Raw genomic sequence first — 19,815 nt, forward strand, 5'->3', positions numbered from 1 at the left:
TTAGTGAGACACGTTTTGAAATATTTTTACGACCGTATAATCGACATGGTCACTTCAAATCTATAAACAGTTTTTGAAGAAGGAGTCCTCGTCCAAATTTCGTAAAAACATAGAGCGAAATTCAAACTACAGGCTCATCGTGAAATCAGCCATGTCGAGTACGAGTGTTTAAGACAAACGAGTGTAAGAGTAATTTGTATTGTAATTGCGAGTAATACACAAAGTGAGTTTCTCTCCGCGTTGATGATGATTGCTGGTGACTTGTTTGGAATGTATACGTAAATGGTGTGTAGGATGAATCCTATATTTCACTTTTTTTTCCTAACCGGATATTTCTAAGAACTTGACATCCATTTGTGATAAAAACTAGATAAATAAGATAAGTGATAAATTCAATAATCTAAATGTATTTTCGATATTTCACTTCACGAGTGGGGAACTGTGATCAAAGCATGGTGCGAAATGATTTCTGAGAAATTGATGAATAAATACTATCTTACCATAAATATTAATTAATAAGAATATCGAAAGAAGCATCGTAATCGCCAACACGATACCGAAATTTATCGTAGAAAAATGATCCAGAAACACGAGTAAGTTGCATTGAGAACGAAACAAATTCACGTATGAATGAATCGAATAAGTCGCTGGTAGGGTTCGTTCGTGTATTCGTATTTTGCATAATTTATCGTAATTTTACGAAACGAGTCGAGTAATCGTAATTGAAAGTACATTCGATACCCGTCAGTTTCAGTTTCAGTTTCGCTTTTAATGGAATAAATAATGCTATAGCACGCGTCTCTCCCCTCCTCTTCCTCCTCCTCGTCCTCCTCTTCTCATCTCCAGTCTCCAAAAACGTTATGTACTGTTATTTCCCGTATTGCGATGTGTATGTTGTTGTTGTTGATGTTTTTTTTCTCCTCTCTATGCAGACTTTACATACTACACGAGACTGCGAGAGATTGAGAGAAGATTACTAATTAGGTAAAAACACGGTAACTGGTTCATGGAGTGCGTAGGTCCCGGTTCGAGTACGTTTCGCTTTCATAAAAAAAAACCAACATAGCAACGTCCTCGTTGTTGCGAATCGCTTCACATCTCACATCACCATCAACCGCAAGTTTTCGTTTACGTACGTTTAGTTTATCTTAAATACATGCTGATTCATACACGTACTCTTACCTCTACCTATATATGAGGTAATTAACGCGTTTACAAGAGTTTCCAGGCTGGAAGAGAGATAGGTTTAGGTACCCGCACCTTGCACCTGTGTGCGATTTACTATAGGTAGTTGGATACTTACTGGTGGTACAGGTATCTAGGTACCTACTTGTCTCTTATATGTGTTTGGTTTAGTGTTGTGAAAAATAATATTACCTATACGTATAAAAATATTATTTGGAATGTTGTTGTGGTGATTCGCGAATTGTACGCTTGACGCGATGTACTATCGAGTTTCGAGTTTTTTGGCGCTATTTTTCGCTATTTTGTACGTGGCACGAGGCGATTATGCGAATTACGTGAGAAGAGGAAATAAACTGGAGCTTGGTGAGTTGCTTTTTTTTGGTGAAAGTTTCGGGGTTTTTGGGAGGTTTTGTTTTCGTGTAAGTGCGTTGTTTTTAACTGTAGTTGGAGGTGATTGGAAGGGTTCAAATTGTGTTCCAAGTGAAGAAATTGATTCAGGGACTGGAGGGAAAGCAGGTGAAGCTGGTGGATTTGGCGAACTCTGAGCTGGAAAAAAATATTCTATAGGTAGAAATTAGAAAGTCACTTAACGAAAGCTGGATTTTTGTAAACAATACGTTCTTGACCTCCTCCCTCACCCCCTGCTCCTCCTTTTAACCCAAAACTTCAGTTGCACAACTGGTTTTTCGAATTTTGGATATGCTAGAACCCAATTTTGTAATTTTTTTGTTATCAATTTCGGCAAAAAACGCGAATTTTTATCGTACAGAAATTTGAGAAATGAAACACTCAACAATTTTAGACACTCTAAGGGCAAAGCAAAAGATTTCAGGGTGAAAATGATAGACAGAGACACCTAACTAGTGAAAAATGTTCATTAATTTTTTATGAAAAGGGCTCCACTTTCGAGATATTTGCAAAAAAAAATTAATGGTAGCTCATCTGGAATTTGAAATGTGATGCTCAAAGCGCTCTTGAGACTAAACCGAAGATCTTACAGAAAAAAGAAAAAACTAGACAGCTAAGCAAAGCTTAGCTGCAAAGTGTGCGTAGCTAGCTGCCTTTTCTACAGCTATAACCGTTATTACATCTAGGTAGTGCATAAGTGAATCAACCATGTCACAGTGATGAGAATTTTTGAAACTCTCACTGCTTCAAAATAATAATTGTTTTTCAGTGTTTTCATATTTTCCAAATTACAATAGGTATTTCAGAATAATTTATAAGCTTGTATTGCTTCTAAATTAAGAAATTTCTAGTTGTTTTTCATAGTTTGCATTGTTTTAAAATTTGCAAAATTTCAAATCAATTTCCCGAATTCCCCATCGCTACAATTTCATAAAGTTTTCAATAAATTTTCAGAATTTTGCATTGCTATTTTTAGAATTCACATTGCCTCTAAATAGTCAAATTTTGAATAATTTTTCAGAATTCTTATTGTCTTTAAATTAAAAAATTTCAAATTCAATTTTCAAGTTCATATTGTCCACAAATTGTAAAACGTTTACTCAATTTTTGGAATTTACATTGCCTCCAATTTTTCAGAATTCTCATCTTCTTCATAAATATTACAATACTTATTTCATTTCATATAATTTTCAAGTTCACATTATCTGCAACTTACAGAACTTTTAATCAATTTTTGGAATTCTCAGCGTCTCTAAATACAAATTTTCATATTATTTTTTTTAGAATTTCCATTGTCTTCAAATTTATAAATTTTCAAACCAATTTTCAGAACTTGCTTTTTATTCTAAATTAAGAATTAAATCTTATAAAATACCTATGTTAAGAATTTGCATTGCCTATTACACGAAAAAAATATGGGTAATTTTTACAAAAAAATTTAACTAAATACTCACAATTAAGTACCAGATCCCATTCAATAATTTTTACTGTAATCGTATAGTAAAACTTATCATTTTAATAAATTTTGCTATAATATGTACCAATAGTAAAAATCATTTTGTTTTAATATGTAATTTTTACTAAATCATGATAATAAAAATTACATGTTTCAATTGTACAAAAATTAGTTTAATTTCTCATTTTGAAGTAATTTTTAAATTATAAGTAAAAAGTTAAAAATTATTCATGTCAAGTAATTCTTACTTTATACTTATGGTTATAGGTAGACAAAAAATTAATTAAATGAATTTTTAGTTAGCAAATGATATCATAATTCATAACTCAGTTTCAGCATTATTTTTGCCCCATTACCATGTACTACATAGTAACTCCAAAGCATTTACCTATCCAATTTTCCTACGAAAAATCCGTCACCTACCTACTTACCTCACGGGGATTCGAACCTGGGTCCCTAAATTTCCTATTCCTACCTACATGCCCTAACCACTCAGCCACAACTTTGCTACGAGGGTTAGGGCATTAAAATAATATATTTGTTTGGTAAACGCCCCACCAAACCACGCCCACTTGGAATTTACAGCTAACAGACTGGGGGTGTAACAGGGTACAATGAAACACAGCTGGTGATGGAATAGACTGGGGGTATAGCAGGGTACAATGAGCGGCAGGTGTTCTACAAGTCCCCTTTTCCCTTTTTTAGGATTTAATGCATTAAAATAATGAACTAAAATTGCAATTACTCAGCAATTACCCATCCGAATTGAATGAAAATTTATCTATTCCCTCCGCCTTAATGATTCTCAAATGGTGTCCAATAGGTACAAAAAACGGTTGGATAGCTTAAGAGAACATTCAGTTCCAATAAAATTTCATTTCTCAAAGCGAAACCATAAAAGTGAGAAAAACCAAAATTTTAAAAGATTGAATTCCGGATCTTTTTGATGCATTTTTTTTTCTACAGGAGACCTCCCCCCCATGTTTGAAATAAATTTGCTAAAAAACTGAAAACAGTAAAATTTTGAATGAGATGCTCGAAATTTTGAAGTGCTTTGGAGGCCAAACCAAGCGTTTTACGAAAAAATTAGGGAAGCTAAAGATGTAGAAAATTGTTTTTTGCTATCGTGTTGATATCGTCAGATTTTTTTTCAAGGGTCTCCATTTGTGAGATATTTGCAAAAAAAAAAAAACTAGAAACTTTGAGATCTGAAATGTGATGCTCGAAACTTTTGAATTTCTGTGGAGACCTGGAAGCCAAATTAAGGTATTTTTAAATTCTGAGAGTGAAATGCAAATAAATGGAAAATTCAACATTTGATTGAAAAAAATGGGATAAAGCCCAAATTTTAAGACAAGATTCTTCAAATGCTGAGGGTGTCTATTAACGGACCTTCCAATCCAGAAGGGCAGGAAAAGTTGTTTTTTTTTGTTATAGGCCCTTCTTTTCGAAAAAGTCAGGAAAAAGTCCTTCTTGCCCGAAGGTGCTTCTTTTCCCAATTTTTCAAATGAAGCATACCTACGTTTCCAAACTGCACTAAGTCCATTTTCAAAGATTCTGAAGTTGCAAGGCCATCTAGCATAAAGTTGCGGCCCAAAATGGCTGATTTTTTTGATATGTTGTGCCCAAGGGTCTTGGCTACAATATATCAAAAAATCAGCAGATTTGGGCCATTTCTACGTTTCCAAATTGTACTAATACTTATCAATATTTTTTTGGACTTAGTGCGTTTTGGAAACATGCTTCAAATAATTCTGTCATTTAATCTATAAATCGAGCGAAAAATGAAAGCTTAATTTTTCAGAATTTTTCATTTTTTAAAACGTTAAAATAATTTAAATACATAGGCTACTATACTATAATAGAAAAAAATAAAATATTTTTTTAATGAAAACCAATTGATTATTTCCATTGTTTGATGAATTTTCTTGATTATTTTTTTAATTCTTTTAAAAATTATAAATTTTCGAAGCTTTTTTTGGCAATTCTGTTGGAATTTTTAGTCGGGGGGGGGGGATTTAGTACATTTTCATGGAGAGGCGGAGGATTCTCAAAATTCGCCCAAGTCAAACTGTTTCTATTGTCATGGAAAAAAAACAAAAAAAATCAAAATAAGTAGAATAGAATTGAATTTTCAATCGTTTTTATAGGTACCTGTACCTACCTTCTAGGCTCCATTTTTGAAATATTTATGAAAAACTTGAACAATTAATCAATAATAAAAAACTTTAAACTTCGAAATTTGATATAAAGTGTTGATATAACTTTAAATTTCTGTGGAGACCTGGAGGCCTTTAAAAAATTTTAAATTCTGAAAATAAAACGCAAATGATTGGAAAATTTCAACATTATTCGATCGGAAAAAAATGGAATAAAGCACGAATTTTAAGAGAAGATTCTTAAAATGCTTCAATTTGAATTGGAAGGGGGAGGATGCTCAAAATTTATCCAAGCCAAAGTGTTTCTATTCTTAGAAAGAACGAAAAAAAAATCAAAAACGAGTACCTAGAACTAAAGGTGCAGAGAATCGAATTCTCAATCGTTTTGATTTCATTACTTTTTTTTCTTCGAGGCTCCATTTTTGAAATATTTATAAGAAACTTGAAACTTTGGAATTTGGAAGAGTTTTGTGGAAAAAATGACAACGACTAAAATTGTAGACAATAAAATTTCCAGTGGTCTGATTTCATCAACTTTTTCTGAGAAATTCCCACTTTCAAAATCAGTAAAAAAAAAAACAATAATTATTCTAAAATTTTAAATGGGATGCTCAAAACTTTGAGACTCTCTAGGGACTGAACGAAGGGGTTGTACCACTAAATTAAATGATAAGATTGATAAAAAGTAATGGAAAATGGAATTTATCATTGTTCTCAAACCATTGTTTTTTTTTCTATGAGGTTTTATTAGGTACTAAAATATTTCCAAAAACTGAAAATTTTGAAATTTGGTTCATTTTAAACTCAATTATTTTTCCTTAGAAACTGTTTGATTTTTCCGATACTTACGATACTTGAAACTCACTCAAAAATCAAAAATGAGATCTGGACTAAGGTAGCTCTTATTGATACCTACTTCCAATTTTTTTTGCAGTTTTTTCTCCATTATCACACCTTCCCACGGCTGTTGATTTTATTGGGGGGAGGGGGTATGAATTTTTTAGTCCTACAACTTAAAATAAAGTTGTACCTGAAAAAAAATGATTGAAAAAATTCCAAGAAATTAATTTTAATGTTCATTTTATAATCTTAAAGTACCTAGATATATGATTCATTTTCATCGGAAAAGCTCTATTCTAGTTTCGACTCCCTCCCTCTCACAATGATAAAAAAATAGTACTCGAGCCCTCAGACCTATAACTTTTGAAATGAAAAAATTCTAAGAAGCTGAAATTTTCTCTATGTTGATTTTATCATTTTGATTTTTCTCACATTGGGGCCTCTATGTAAAAATGAAAACAATATTTGGCAGACCAAGAGACATTTCTTTGAAAGAGGAATCGTTATTCAGAAAAGGTTTTTGTTTTGACACTGTTGGCTAGAAATGGGAAATTTTGTAACATATTTTAGAGACTTGAAATTTTAATCTTTCTTCTGTTGATTTTTTCCTACTTGTGTACTTAGGGGTCTCTATTTGCAATGACCAACATTATTGGGACTGAGAAGGAAGGGGGCTACTCGTCGAAAAACAATTATTTGGAAGAATTCTGACGTAAAAATGTGAGACATTTAAAAAAAAAAAGAAAAAAAAACGTTGCCAACTTGATCTATTCTATTTTGTATGTTGTGGCTTGGGAGAAAGATGGTTGTTTTAAACCCGTAAGACGAATCTGGTCTGATTTTTTGTTCCTTCTCGCATTTCTCGTGCGTTTCACATTCTTTATCGATACCTAAACCTAACGTGCTTTTACAAAAGACTTTTAAATAGGGCTGTGTTTTGTCGGTTTTTTTTTGTATCCTTCATTCATCATATACGACGATTTCACGCTACATTTAGTTCGTAACAAATTACTCAACACTCGGGGGTATCATCGGGTTTCTAAAATTAACACATATGTGCTAAATCGTCGTGATGGCCAGTGCAGGTTGAGGGGGTGAATGAACAAAATTATTTGGTTGATCCAATATTCGAGTAGGAATGTAAAAAAGCCAGACCAAACCAGATACAGGGGTTAGAGGGTTAGCCTTCAGTTTCAGTTCGCTTGTTACAGAAATACAAATAATACCTGCATGCATTTTTCACTCTACGTTGTACGATTTGATCGACTGTAAGATTCGTGAGGATAAAGGAGAAGAAAAAATTACGAAAATATCTTAGGATTGGACGGTGGATGGAAGGAAAAAAATGATTGTTTATTGAAAATATTTCAATTTTTCTTGTTCTCTTTTTCAACTTGGAGGCTCCAGACAAGAAGGACCAATATGGTTTGGGAGACCAGGGCGATTTTCTTCAAAAAGGGATTATTTTACGAGAATTTTTGTCACAAAAATAAACGGTGGCTTCCGTCACTACTTTATTGGACTTGGGAAAAATCAAAAAATGTAGGATTACTTTTTCATAAAATCAATTTTGGGTGGTGATGGTCGCGTAAAAAAGCGAAACTTCGAAATGAGAGTGGCCTTGACCTGGATTATCAATTTCCATATTTTTGGTGTTGGATTTTGAAAATTCTAAGAGGAAATCGGAGTATCCCGGAGAGAGCTCCAAGTTGACTGAGACCTGTGACATTTGGTCGAGGAGGGCAAGAGAGGGATACTGTTGGATAAATTTCTAAAGGGAAATTTATTTATCGAAGTAAAAATTCGCCAATAATCGAAAAATTGATCTATCGATGAAATTTTGGTTTTTGGGGTTTTGGGGAGAGCGGTTTTTCAAAAATCCAATGTTTGTTAGGTTCGATAATACACATTTTAAGTAGTTTCCTTTTTTGCATTTTGCATCCTTGGTATCATTTTAAAATTTTTTGTATGGCGGGAAAAGCTGTCTGTCTCCTGTTCCCAGATCCATTTCAGTTGACAAAATTAAAATTAAGCAAGATAAAGTTTTCTGAAAAAAATTTGAGAGCAGATTGTCCCAATTTAATATAAAGATCGTGATGATCCCTTCATTTTATAAAAATGCTGTTTTCAATGATCAATGATGATGATTTTTTTTTACGAAAGAATTCAATTTTTTTGACAAGTCGTTCTCGAACGATTACGACATTTTTGGGAAGAATTCGTCGTGAAATTTACTGATCTACAATTCACATGACGTAAAACTTCTTTTCGATTGATGAATTTATTTGCAAAATATTTACTCGAAGTTGATTTTCCGAACAACTTGTTTGCAAACAACTGCATAAAGTACTGTATTTTCATTCAAACTCATCATCGAGAATTTAAATCAAATTTCGTTTTTTGTTGCTTTAATGTAACCTTCAGAAGGGTATAAAGGTATACCATACAGAGTTATTCGAGAAACAGTCTGTACGATGAATTATGTACCTATTATTTTTTTTCTTCAAATGGTAGCGTTCGTCTCATAATTCGTTACAAGTATGATTCATTTTTTTTGGAACGAATTTTTTCGATGTCTCGAGTCAAAATAAATTTCAGGTAAACAGCTGTTAAACTAAACTTGAACGTCATAGCGACTTTTCTGAATTCTATAACCCGATTTTTTCGAAATCCATCGGTGCAATACGATCAATAAATCGATTATCTATTTGTTTGCAATAATGATTCTCGATTTACGTGCAATGACGATAATGAATCGAGCAATGCATCCTGCAAAATGGGTTTTTATGCTACAAGTACCTCTACCTACATTTATATCTTAAATGTACCATATTTCAATCTATATGCTCTGAATGTTTATAAAAACACATCAAAATTATCCCATCTCTCATATCTGCCAATCTTCGCCAGTCGAGTTGTTTTTATTTTAATTGAAACTCGAAAGGGGTAAACGGGGAACTGGAACAACGGTATTGTACAATATAAAGTGCGCACTTACACGGAAACAAGATCGCAAGAGACGATAAACGCATTTTATAAATAATTTAATCTTTACAATCACGCTCACTTTTTAGTAATGGAACCGGTTTCGTCGACAATCGAGCCCGTGTCTATTTATAAACGTGGACCGAGAAATCATCACAATTACGACGACACGTCCAAATACGACAAAAATATTTTATTAACTGGTAAGTGATAAGTGAACGAGCCAGGTAGCTCGATCTTGGGTTAAAAGTACATTTTTTGCATTTTAACGAGGTAATTTGCAATGGCGCGTACGTGTTTGAATTAAAAAGTAGTGTTGCAGCTCTTTGAAGAGGATCTATAAGAAGTGCATAAATTTGCTTAATTTTAAAATTGGATGAGGGAGGGAGAGGGAGAGGGAGTGGGACCAGTATGGAAAACTTGAGGCCAAAAATGGGATAAAAAGCGTCGATTTTGCAATCAATTAAAATCCCATTCCCCTCTTCCTACGTCTTCCATCATTTCAACACTCGTTTCCAATCTGAAAATAAAATCTAAATCTCTGTTAATGAAATAAATGTAAAAAAAAACTGCAGAAATGAAATTAAAATTCTGAAAATTTTCATCTCTCCTTCCCCCTTCACTCATTTTCGAGTTCGAGCCACTGTAATAACTTAATTAGAAAATTTCGAAGCAACCTGTGTGCATTTAAGGTGCTGGGTATTTCTATGTAGAAAAAAACAACGACAAAACTTAGGCTTTTGTACACAAATTCGTAAATGGTGAACAGATATTGGTATGCCTGCGGGTGACAGAAGGTTTATTGAAAAGGAGCGACAACGACAGGGGTTCGAATAGGATCTACGTATTTATATCGCGTTTAAAACGCATACAACGTACACTTGTATGTTGCTAGACTGGAAGAATGTGCAGCGAAGGAAACGCAGGTAGTTTAGCGACAATAAGGCTCAGGGTCAAGGAGAGTTCATAGCTATAGAAGAAAGCGTCTTTGTATACTGATACGAAAGAATTTTTTGGAGCAAATCGTGATGTTTTAAAAAAGACGTTGCGTTTGTAAAAAAAAATCGAGTTTCCTAATTCCAAATATTGATGAATAGGATTTTTTGTTACCTGAGTTTTTGTGAAACATAGATTTTATGATGGTTTTCCGTTTCTTGGAAGCCTATTAGCCTATGTGACTAACTGCCCGACAAATGTATCTTTTTTAGTGTACGAGATACTTATTTGTAGGTAGAATTTTTCAACTCGATAGGATAATTTTTTCATTAAATCGACTGAATGAAATTATTTAAGTGTCATTTTGAATGTTTTCATTTTTATTGAAGTTGAATCTTAGTGTATTTTCATATGAATGTTAAACACCTACGCCTTTTCAGTCAATTCGAGTAAAATTTTATATTTTGGATCGAATAACAATTATACTTTTTCTTTGTTATTGAGGAGGGGAGGGGGAGGGAGGGCAAATCATTCAACCATTTCAACCGAGTTTTCGACTTTGGATTTTCCGATTTCATTCAATTTTAATGGTACCTACCTATCTCATGATGCTCAACTTTGGGAGTTTATAACTCGGTCTATGAACTGTGATACTTGGTTTGGAACTGATTTCGCCATGCAAAAGCTCATTGAAAGTTGATGGGAGATCATTTAGTGAAATTTTCGAAAATTGAAAGTTGAAAACTCCATTTTTAAAAAGGTGTTGTAAGTGTCAACTGCGGGTGATTAAAATTTGGAAAAAAAATTATCATCGAAATGAATAATTTTGGTGTTATGTATTTTGAAATGTGACATTGTTAAAATGGGTGTTTTTGAAATAATTATGTAGGTACCTAGAAGCTGTGGGTAGCTTTTTCTAAATTTAGATCAAAATATCCAGGCCTTTTTTGTCACTTGTTTTTTGGGGCCACTTTAATTCTTGAAAGTTGTAAGTCCATAATTTTGTACCCACTTTTCACCTTAAACATCCGAAAAATGATTTTCGATTTATTTGTTCAAAAAACCCTCTTTCTGTTCCAAAATTGCCAAACAAAAGTCCTGTTTTTTTTCAAACTTGCTCATTACAAAATTCTGGTTTTTCTTTGCCAAAGTAGCCCGAGTCAAAAAGTGTCAAAAATCGTGAATTTTCGTCTAAATTTTCAAAAAAATATTCAAATTGTCAAAAAGGGCCAATTTTTACTAACATTTTCAAACTGTCTTGTTCTTGCCAAGATTACCCAAATAACATTGTTTTTGCCAAAATAAAAAATTTCTGTTTTTTTTGACAAAATTATCAAAGAGAGTCAATGTTTGACGACGAGTTGACAAATATGTGGTTGTAATTTTTTTTTTCGTCAAAATTCTCAGGATGTAGTTTTTTGATAAAATAGTTGAATAATTGTGATTTTTGAGGAAACTGCTAAGAAATTAGTGTGTTTTTTTTACCGAAACGTCCAAAAAGTATCGGATTTTTGTCTTGGATGCCTGAAAAAATCCTCTTTTTGTGTTAAAGTTTGCGCAACAAAAGCCCTTTTTTTTAAAAAAATTGGTTATAAGAAGCTTCTTTTTTTTAATTTCACATTTTGCCAGATTGTTTGATTTTTTTTTTCAATGTTTAATGTTGATGGAAATTTTTCGATTTTTTGATTGGGGGGGGGGAGATGGGGGCTATCTGCGTGACCTCACAAAGAAAGCCTTTAACATACCTACCTAGTGTCTTGTGAAGTTGTGAGATATCGAATAACATTTTTTTTGGAACTAATAAACATGGGTTTAATCTTAAGTTTTCAATTTGCTGTTTTTCAACTCGTTATATGCAACCCTCGTCCCCTCCACCCACCATAAATGACGTCAAAATTCAAACAAATTGGTACGGATGAGCGACGAATTGATTTTAAAAGTTGTCAAAGATCTTGGACGTTGATTAAATGAAATTTTGTTCAACAAGTTTGCGTTAAGAGATTACTTTACCTAGTATTTTGCTTTTCTGAGATTTACGTGAGATCGCAGTAATTGAAATATCAAAAAGTAAATTTATTTGAAATTTTTAGTTTTTTTTTTCTTCAAATTTTCGTATCTGATATTTTGTAAAATTTTGCGATATTTGCAAAATTTTCGCCATTTATTCGAAAACTATAATATCGTGATTTTTTCAAAAATTTTGTAATATTTGGGAAAGTTGTTGCAACTCATTCAAAATTTTCGTCATTTATTCAAAAATTTTCGAGATTTTTCAGCTGTTTTTTGTATCCGAAGAAGTATCCAGTTCAAAGAGAAACTTATGAACCCCCCCCCTCCACCCCAAACTTCTTCCTTCAAAACTTTCGTAATTTATCCAAAATTGCATTTTTTGTAATTTTTTCTCAATTTTTTTTCAAAGATTTCTGTTGGTTTTTTAAAAAATTTTGTAATATTTGTCAAACTTTGTGACTTTTTTCAAAAATTTAATGATATTTGAGGAAATTGTTGCCACTCTTTCAAAATTTTACTTTCAAAGAATGAAAATTTTTAATAATACTTTGGACAAAAACAATAACAATATGCAAGTAAAAGAACATATCAATCATCGAAAAAATTAGACTTGAATTTTCAGGAAAATCATCGCTTTAATTTTGGAGGTTTTTTTTTTTTTTTTTTGTTTGTAACTTTATTTATTTGTCTTGGAAATGAATGTTTGAAACTATGAAAGAAAGAAAATAGCAAATAAAACTTTCTCGTAAGCTTGGAAAGTTCACGAATTTTTGTTCAACTTTTGACTACCTATCTGAATCACTTTACATATATATATATTTTTTTTTTTTTTTGGGTGTTTGTAATTACTTGATTATTACACCCGTCGTATGAGATTTAAATCGAGTTGGTAAGGTCAAGTTTTTTAATTAGATCTAAGAATTTTTTAATTTCGGAAGGGTCGTCTGGTATGAATAGGGATCTTTCGTCTATTTGTAGGGATAGTCTGTGCTGATGTAAGGAGGGACAGTGAAATAGTAAGTGTTGGACAGATATAAGTTCTGACAGGCAGAACTGACATGTGAGTTTTGGGGCCTTTTCATAGAGGTGATTGTGTGTGATTTTTGTGTGGCCAATTCTCAGTCTGGTTATAATGATTTCTTCAAGTCTGTTTAAGTGGGAGAGGTTTTTCCAAGGATGGACTAATTTTTTATGTTGAAAGAGCTTGTTTGTGGTTTGGAGGGACCAAAAGTTTTGCCATTCCTTAAGTGTGCTTTGGGTGAAGATAGATTTGAGGTCGTCAGCTGTGATAAATGAAAGGGGAGAAAGGGTGGTGGCAGATTTTGCATTAATATCTACAATTTCATTTCCTAAGATTCCAACGTGGCTGGGTACATACATAAACTGTATAAAGAAGTTTGAATTTTGTGAGTCAAATAGAGTTTTATGAATATTTTGAATTAGAAGGTGATCGGAAAAAAGATTTTGGATAGCAGTTAGTGAGCTGAGGGAATCACTTTGAATTAAGAAGGACTTATTTTCTGATTCATAAGTGAGTGTATCACAGAGACAATGGAAAATAGCTGTGAGTTCGGCAGTGTAGATTGAAGAACAGTTATGGATTTTAAAATTTGAAATTCTATCATTTATAGAATAGGCATATCCTGTATGAAGCGTTGGTATTTTTGATCCATCTGTAAAGCAAAGATTGAATTTTTTGTATTGTGATAAGAGTTCAAGATAGTTCTGTTTTATTACTAATGGAGAGTGGCTATTTTTTGAGTAGTTAATAAGCTGTAGATTGACTTGAGGAGGCTTTAGAAGCCAAGGGGGGTATAATATTGGTTTTTGGATGATATTTTTTGAAAAGAGCAATTTCGAAAAAAATTGAATTTAGGAATAGGACATGAACGCATGATACCCTTAAAATTATAATTTCTCAGATACCTAAGCACCTAGGCATTGCCATAAAAATTTGCAATTTTTTCTACATCTTGTTGAGGTCATTTGGTCATGATTTTTTGCTACACGTGTAAATATCACATTTCAAAAAAACAAAAAAGTTTGAAAAACGACCGACCCCATTGTTTATTGAATTTGGTAAATGTTCATGCAGGGATTGTCTCCCTTTTGAATGAAAATTCGATGCAATTATTACTTGAACAAGTTGATTGCCAAAAATGTTTTTTTTTTTCAAAAATTACTCAAAAGTTTCACTTTCTTCCAAAAATTGTCGAAAGTTCTGAAAAATTGTTGTGTTTTTGTCTGAAAGTCGTACTTTATGCTGAAATTGTCGAAGTCTCGCTTTTTGCCAAAATTGACAAAAATTCTCGCTGTTTGGCAAAATTGCTGAAAAAATTTCTTTTTTCTTAAAAAACCTCGCTTTTCTTCCAGAAATTCAGAATTGGGGTTTTTTGCCGAGAAATTGAGCTTTTTGCTGAAATGGTCAAAAGTTCTCGCTTTTTGCTAAAACTGCTTAAAAATGTTATGTTTTCCAAAAATTACCCAAAAATCTCATTTTTCCCCCAAAATTTACCCAGAAGCCTCATTTTTTTCCAAAAATTATCCAAAAGCCTCATTTTTTCCCCATCTCCTTTGATAAAATATAAACAATTTTGCAATTTTTTCCTCAATTGAAACGTTGACGTGGATTTTTTAAACAAATGGAATGAGAAGCATACCTATTTTTAAAACATGAAAAAGTTGACAAATCGTAGTCGTTTTTTAAAAAATAATTTCATCAATTTTTTTTCGAAAATTTTGGCATTAGTAATTTTTGAAACGAACTCTTCAACTCGAACAAGAGATGTATCTACTCGTAGTCATTTCCAAATTCCAAGAGCAGAGCTGCAACACTGCAACACGACGAATGCGCCATTATTAATTATTGTCGAAGAAATTAATATTCGTTCTCGATATTATTCCAATACATATTTTGTCACTGCAGTTTACAACGTGAACGAGAAAAGAGTTAAACAAGACCGACAGATATCCAATATTAACGATGGGAAACAGTTCGTCAAGGTCGAACCAGTCAATTAACCATAGCTCATCTTCTTCTACACTGGCTGCGTAAACGTAAACCATTCATAATGCACCACGTAGTACGTGCCAATCAATTGTCCCTTCTCTCTTCACCTACAACAAAACAATTACACTTATGTACATCGCATTAAGCATATGCTAAAGAATTCGGTAAATTGCTACAAGGACACTTTTCATCGGTGTAGAGGACCTGATAAGTGATAACAAAAAACAAAACAACGGTTCTTTTTATGGTGTAAAAAATAGATACATACTTATACATAATAACGTTGTTACTCAGGAATTATTCGTATATTCTACATACATAATATAAACGTGGATTATTTTAAGGCGTAGGAGTATGCCACTAGTTGCCAAGATGTACTCGTAATTTTAACTGCATTATGCATACGTTTGTTTATTTTGTTGTCCTACATATAAACGAAATAGGAAAAATGTTAGCTCGTGTGCTTGTACCTACGTAATTGCACGAACGTTGCAAAAATAACTCAATACATAAACGTTTGTTGTTATGATTAAACACAATGTAGCCTACCTTTACCTACACGTATGATAAACTTAGTCTAATATGATTTGTGATCACTATGTAAATGTTAACCAACTGTTGCTCGAAATAAATTTTTGTTATTTTTACAACGCGACGTGTGAATTAAAAATAGAATCGTAGGCCTATGTAGAGGTGAACTCTGTGATAAGTCTATGAGACTATGTTTGATTTCATTCATATCACTGTCTATTAATCCCATGGGACTTGGGAGGGGGAGATGGTACTTTTACTGAATGTGAATTGTGGTCAGTTGTTGGTTTGTTTCAGATTTTGCTTTAAAATATGTAGGTACAGTAGGTACATCGAGCTCTTAAACAGGAAACCAGATGGTAATGGGGAGATTATTATAAAATGAGCTTCGACGAAACGATTATCATAAGACCACAAGACGTGGTGATAAGATAAATATGATGGGTTGTTGTGTTGTATGTCACTCTCATTTTGAAGCAGACTAAGTACTCTATTAATAGAATGGTAGCTCGATTGAACTACATACAATATCGCTTATTCTGTCGTACATTTCGATGGTAGTGCAGAATACCTACTTCCATCTAACTACCTACCCAATTCTTACATTGTGGCAAGCAACACCGACTATCGAGTCTCGAGGCAAGGCCACTATGGCGTACTTATGACCTCGCAGCAAGGTATTCCAATATTTTCAAGCAACGAATTTACATCCATTGGACAAAAAATATCGGCGCCATTGGCTCATTGTCGTTTGAACACGACTAAGTACGATCATGAAAATAAAAAACACTTGCACACGTCAGTTTGAAATTTATACCCATCTTTCACCGTGTAAGTTGAATTTACCATATGATTCGGTGATTCCCTCCACCTGCCACCTCCACCTCCGCCTGACGATGATTTGGTGTTGATTATTTTGCCTAACACAGGGTATACATTTGTACAGTTATTCATCGTGTGACGTTAAATCTGTTACTTTGATGAAATCGCACGTTGGGGCTACGTCATCATTCGATTCATGTTGGGTACTTGGCTGTGTGGTTGATAACCATATGAGCTCAGAGCTTCACTGCTTCAGTAGGGACTGTGTAGTCGTGCTGGGTGGATTACTGTGTGTGTTGCGTGTCTAGTTCGTTGGTAGTTTTTGTGTTTCGTCGTGTGTTATTCGTACTTATAACGATCGAGAATTTAATTAATTTAATGCATTATTGTGTATTATTGTGAATATTTTTTACTTTGTTCGTGAATTTAACTTTGTTTCTCGTGTCTTGTATTTTTTTTAAGGTGTTGAAGTTGTACGTGTTCGTATCCAAAATCATACAAGATGGGCTCGGTTGAAAATTATAAAGTGAGTACTTGAGCTGTTTATCATGTGTTTTTAATTAACTGGTGAAATTATGTAGGTATTGTTGAAAAATTACGTCTGTTTTAATGAGAATGAAATTTAAACATGTGTTTGGAAGAGTGAAAATATTAAGTATTTGAAGATTTAAGTGATTCGCGAGGTTGCTGTTGGTGTTTTTTTTTTTGAGAAATATTTTTCAATTGTGATAAAATTAGGTGTACGAAATTGTATGTTTTTTTTCAACGTTAGAGAGTAATTTGACGGATGAGCTGTGGAAAATTTCATAGGGGGGGGGGAGGAGTAAATAAAATATTAGATTGTAATTTTTACTATACTGACGATGAATTTGAGCACGGTTAAATTCTCTTTTTGGAAATTGAAAAATAACTCGATGCTCGATGCGAATTTCTTGATTTTCTGGGAAACAGTTTAAGTGAGAATCCAAGGTCATTAACTGTGTTGACGTAACCTGCTAAGCTATGTTACTTCATTCATGTAAGATAATCATTGTGAAAATCAGAAATAGGTACTTAGTATTGTACACAAAACTTTCATGCTTGAACTTTTCAAAAAGAAATTGACAATTGAGAAAATAATTGGAATGAAAGCTCTTGCTGAATATCCCAACAAATCTAAAAAAATTTCAAAGTTTTGAAATTTTAAATACTTAATCTGTAGGTAGTATGATTGTGTGAAACTTTTATAACCGTCGACTTTGAACTTCAAAATGATTTTTTTTTCAAAATTAACCCCCTCCTCTTCATCTTTTAAAATACAAGATTTTCAAAAATTTTAAATCACTTGATATGTAATGTAATCGTGTGAAACTTCCGGAACCATTATCTCCTTACCTTGAATTTCGAAATGATTTTTTTTCAGAAAACATAACCCCCCCCTCCCTCTTTCTCCTTTCAAAATACAATATTTTTCAAAATTTTAGATCACTTAATCTGTAATAAGTATAATCGCGTGAAACTTTTCTAATCTTTGACTTTGAATTTCCAAACGACTTTTTTTCAGAACTAATCCCCTCCCCTTCATCTTTCCAAATTACATACGTTACATTTTTTCAAAGTTTCAAAAGGTCTTCCTAAAAATGAGAGTGTAAAATATTTTTCAAATTTTTCTTTGAAAAAATACCTACTTTATCTGATCTGAAGTTTTGTGCTGTGTGAATTGCGATCGAATCTAATTTTTGAGAATTCTAGACGAGGAATTGAATGGAAGAAAAGAAATACTCCTCTTTACCCCCCTTCCCCCCTCTCAACGGTCCTGCATTTGCTCTGATTGGTCTCTCTGAGCGCTATATTTATGAATTTTAGATACTCGTGGATTTTAATATTTTTAATTTTTGAAAAATTTGGAAAAATGGGTTCGTTGAATTTTCACTTATTTTGTGAAAAGTTCACTTTTGGGAACAGAAAACAAGAAGATGGTTCGTAGCATGAAATCTGTCGCCATTTTTGTTTTCAGCGTGAAATTTTAACCCACTTTGATGGGTCACTTGGCTAATTTTGAAAAAAAATCATGGAGTCAGTTGGAGGGGGAAGGGGGGAGCTGAGATCGGGATGGAGGGTGTAGCTTCGAAAACTGTTGCCATTTTTGGGTTCAGCGTGAAGTTTTAAGCTATTTTGATAGGTTACAACTTACAAGACTATCTTTATCTGTGATCTGTCACGAGAAAACCAACTTAAGTGTCCAAAAAATCGATATTTTTTTATGGTGGATATTGGTAGTACTCAGGGTGCTGAATCTGCCTGCGGTGCTAAAAACGTTCACGAACGATTCTTTTGACCCTAAATTTAAGGTCAAAAAAATTGAGCAACTACAAAAAAAATGAAAAAAAATTTTTTTTTTGATTTTCTCAAAATGTATGTCCGGGGAGTCAACATACAAATTTTTGTGGATATCGGCTCACATTTGTAGGATTTAGGCCGTTTTTTTGAAATTTGAATGAGGTTCACTCTGGAAAAATCAACTCTTTTCACCTTGAACAAATATTTGTTAAGAAACGTGATAAATTTAATAATAATAACTTATTCTTCATTAATAATTCATACTCGGGTAGTTTTTGCAACATTTTTGGGAAAAAATTCAAAAAAATCGAAAAAATCGATTTTGGGAAATTTCGATTATTGGACTTGGCAACATTGAATGTGATGATTCTGAAAAAAAAAATATCGGGTTATGTTGGCACTCATGGGGGCTAAAAGTGGTGCAAGTTTCACGGACCTACAAATTTTAGATCGTCTGATACATAGACTCTAGACTCAAAACTGCAAATGCCCTTCCTGTAAAATTTACGTTTTTCACACTAGGTTGGTTTTCTCGTGACAGATCACATCTTTGAATATTAAAATTCTGAAGACAGGTTGCGGGATAGAACGCAAAGAGAGAGGAGAAGACGGGGACCAGGTGAAAAATGTTGCCATTTTCAGATTTTTTTGGTAAAATTTTAACCCACTTTGATGGGTTACAAAGTTAGTTTTGAGAACAAAATTATAAGGTCGAAGTGTGAAGGGAGAGTTGAAAGACTAGAAGATGAAAAATGTCGCCATTTTCAGTTTTAGCGTGAAATTCTAATCCACTTTGATAGGTCACTCGGTTCCTTTTTGAAAATAAAATCGAGGTGTGAGGTAGAGAGGAAAATTTGGAACTTGAGAAAGGGTGAAATCTGAAAACTGTTGTCATTTTTTGGTTTTAGTTTAGTGTGATATTTCAACGTTCTCTAGTGGGTCACACGACTAGTCTTGGAAACAAATTTGCTGAGTGAGATGAGGAAGGTGAGTAAATCAGTAGTGGAGGCTAAGACATAGAAACTGTCGATATTTTTGATTTAAACGTAAAATTTTAAACCTCTTTGATCAGTCATTCTCATGAGGCCATTTTTGAGAATTAAAATTGTAAAAGTTGGGATTTTGGGGGTTAAAACAACTAAACAAAAAGAGAT

At 33.0% G+C, this 19,815-nt stretch overlaps 2 protein-coding genes across 3 annotated transcripts in view; both read left to right on the forward strand.

Annotated features, from left to right (window-relative positions):
• LOC135834844 (serine/arginine repetitive matrix protein 1-like) overlaps window positions 1-19,815 on the forward strand; it is an 81,394-nt gene that overhangs the window by 43,900 nt on the left and 17,679 nt on the right. For both annotated transcript variants that reach the window (XM_065348820.1, XM_065348828.1), the window contains exon 2: window positions 16,805-16,868. In XM_065348820.1, the coding sequence (XP_065204892.1) occupies window positions 16,845-16,868 (24 nt within the window). In that variant the 5' untranslated portion in view covers window positions 16,805-16,844. The remainder of the gene's footprint in view (window positions 1-16,804; window positions 16,869-19,815) is intronic.
• LOC135834870 (uncharacterized) lies at window positions 1,079-15,639 on the forward strand. The gene is made up of 3 exons (XM_065348850.1): window positions 1,079-1,548; window positions 9,123-9,236; window positions 14,906-15,639. Exons 1-3 carry the CDS (start codon window positions 1,443-1,445, stop codon window positions 14,998-15,000), a joined length of 315 nt encoding a protein of 104 aa, XP_065204922.1. The 5' UTR covers window positions 1,079-1,442; the 3' UTR covers window positions 15,001-15,639.

Source organism: Planococcus citri, chromosome 1 (genome assembly GCF_950023065.1).
Source record: "Planococcus citri chromosome 1, ihPlaCitr1.1, whole genome shotgun sequence".
Classification (NCBI taxonomy): Eukaryota; Metazoa; Arthropoda; class Insecta; order Hemiptera; family Pseudococcidae; genus Planococcus; species Planococcus citri.

Coding starts and splice junctions, on each gene's coding strand:
- LOC135834870 (XM_065348850.1), top strand. CDS start 1,443: ATGTACTATCGAGTTTCGAGTTTTTTGGCGCTATTTTTCGCTATTTTG. Junction 1,549..9,122: donor AGGAAATAAACTGGAGCTTG/GTGAGTTGCTTT, acceptor CTCACTTTTTAG/TAATGGAACCGGTTTCGTCG. Junction 9,237..14,905: donor CAAAAATATTTTATTAACTG/GTAAGTGATAAG, acceptor TTGTCACTGCAG/TTTACAACGTGAACGAGAAA.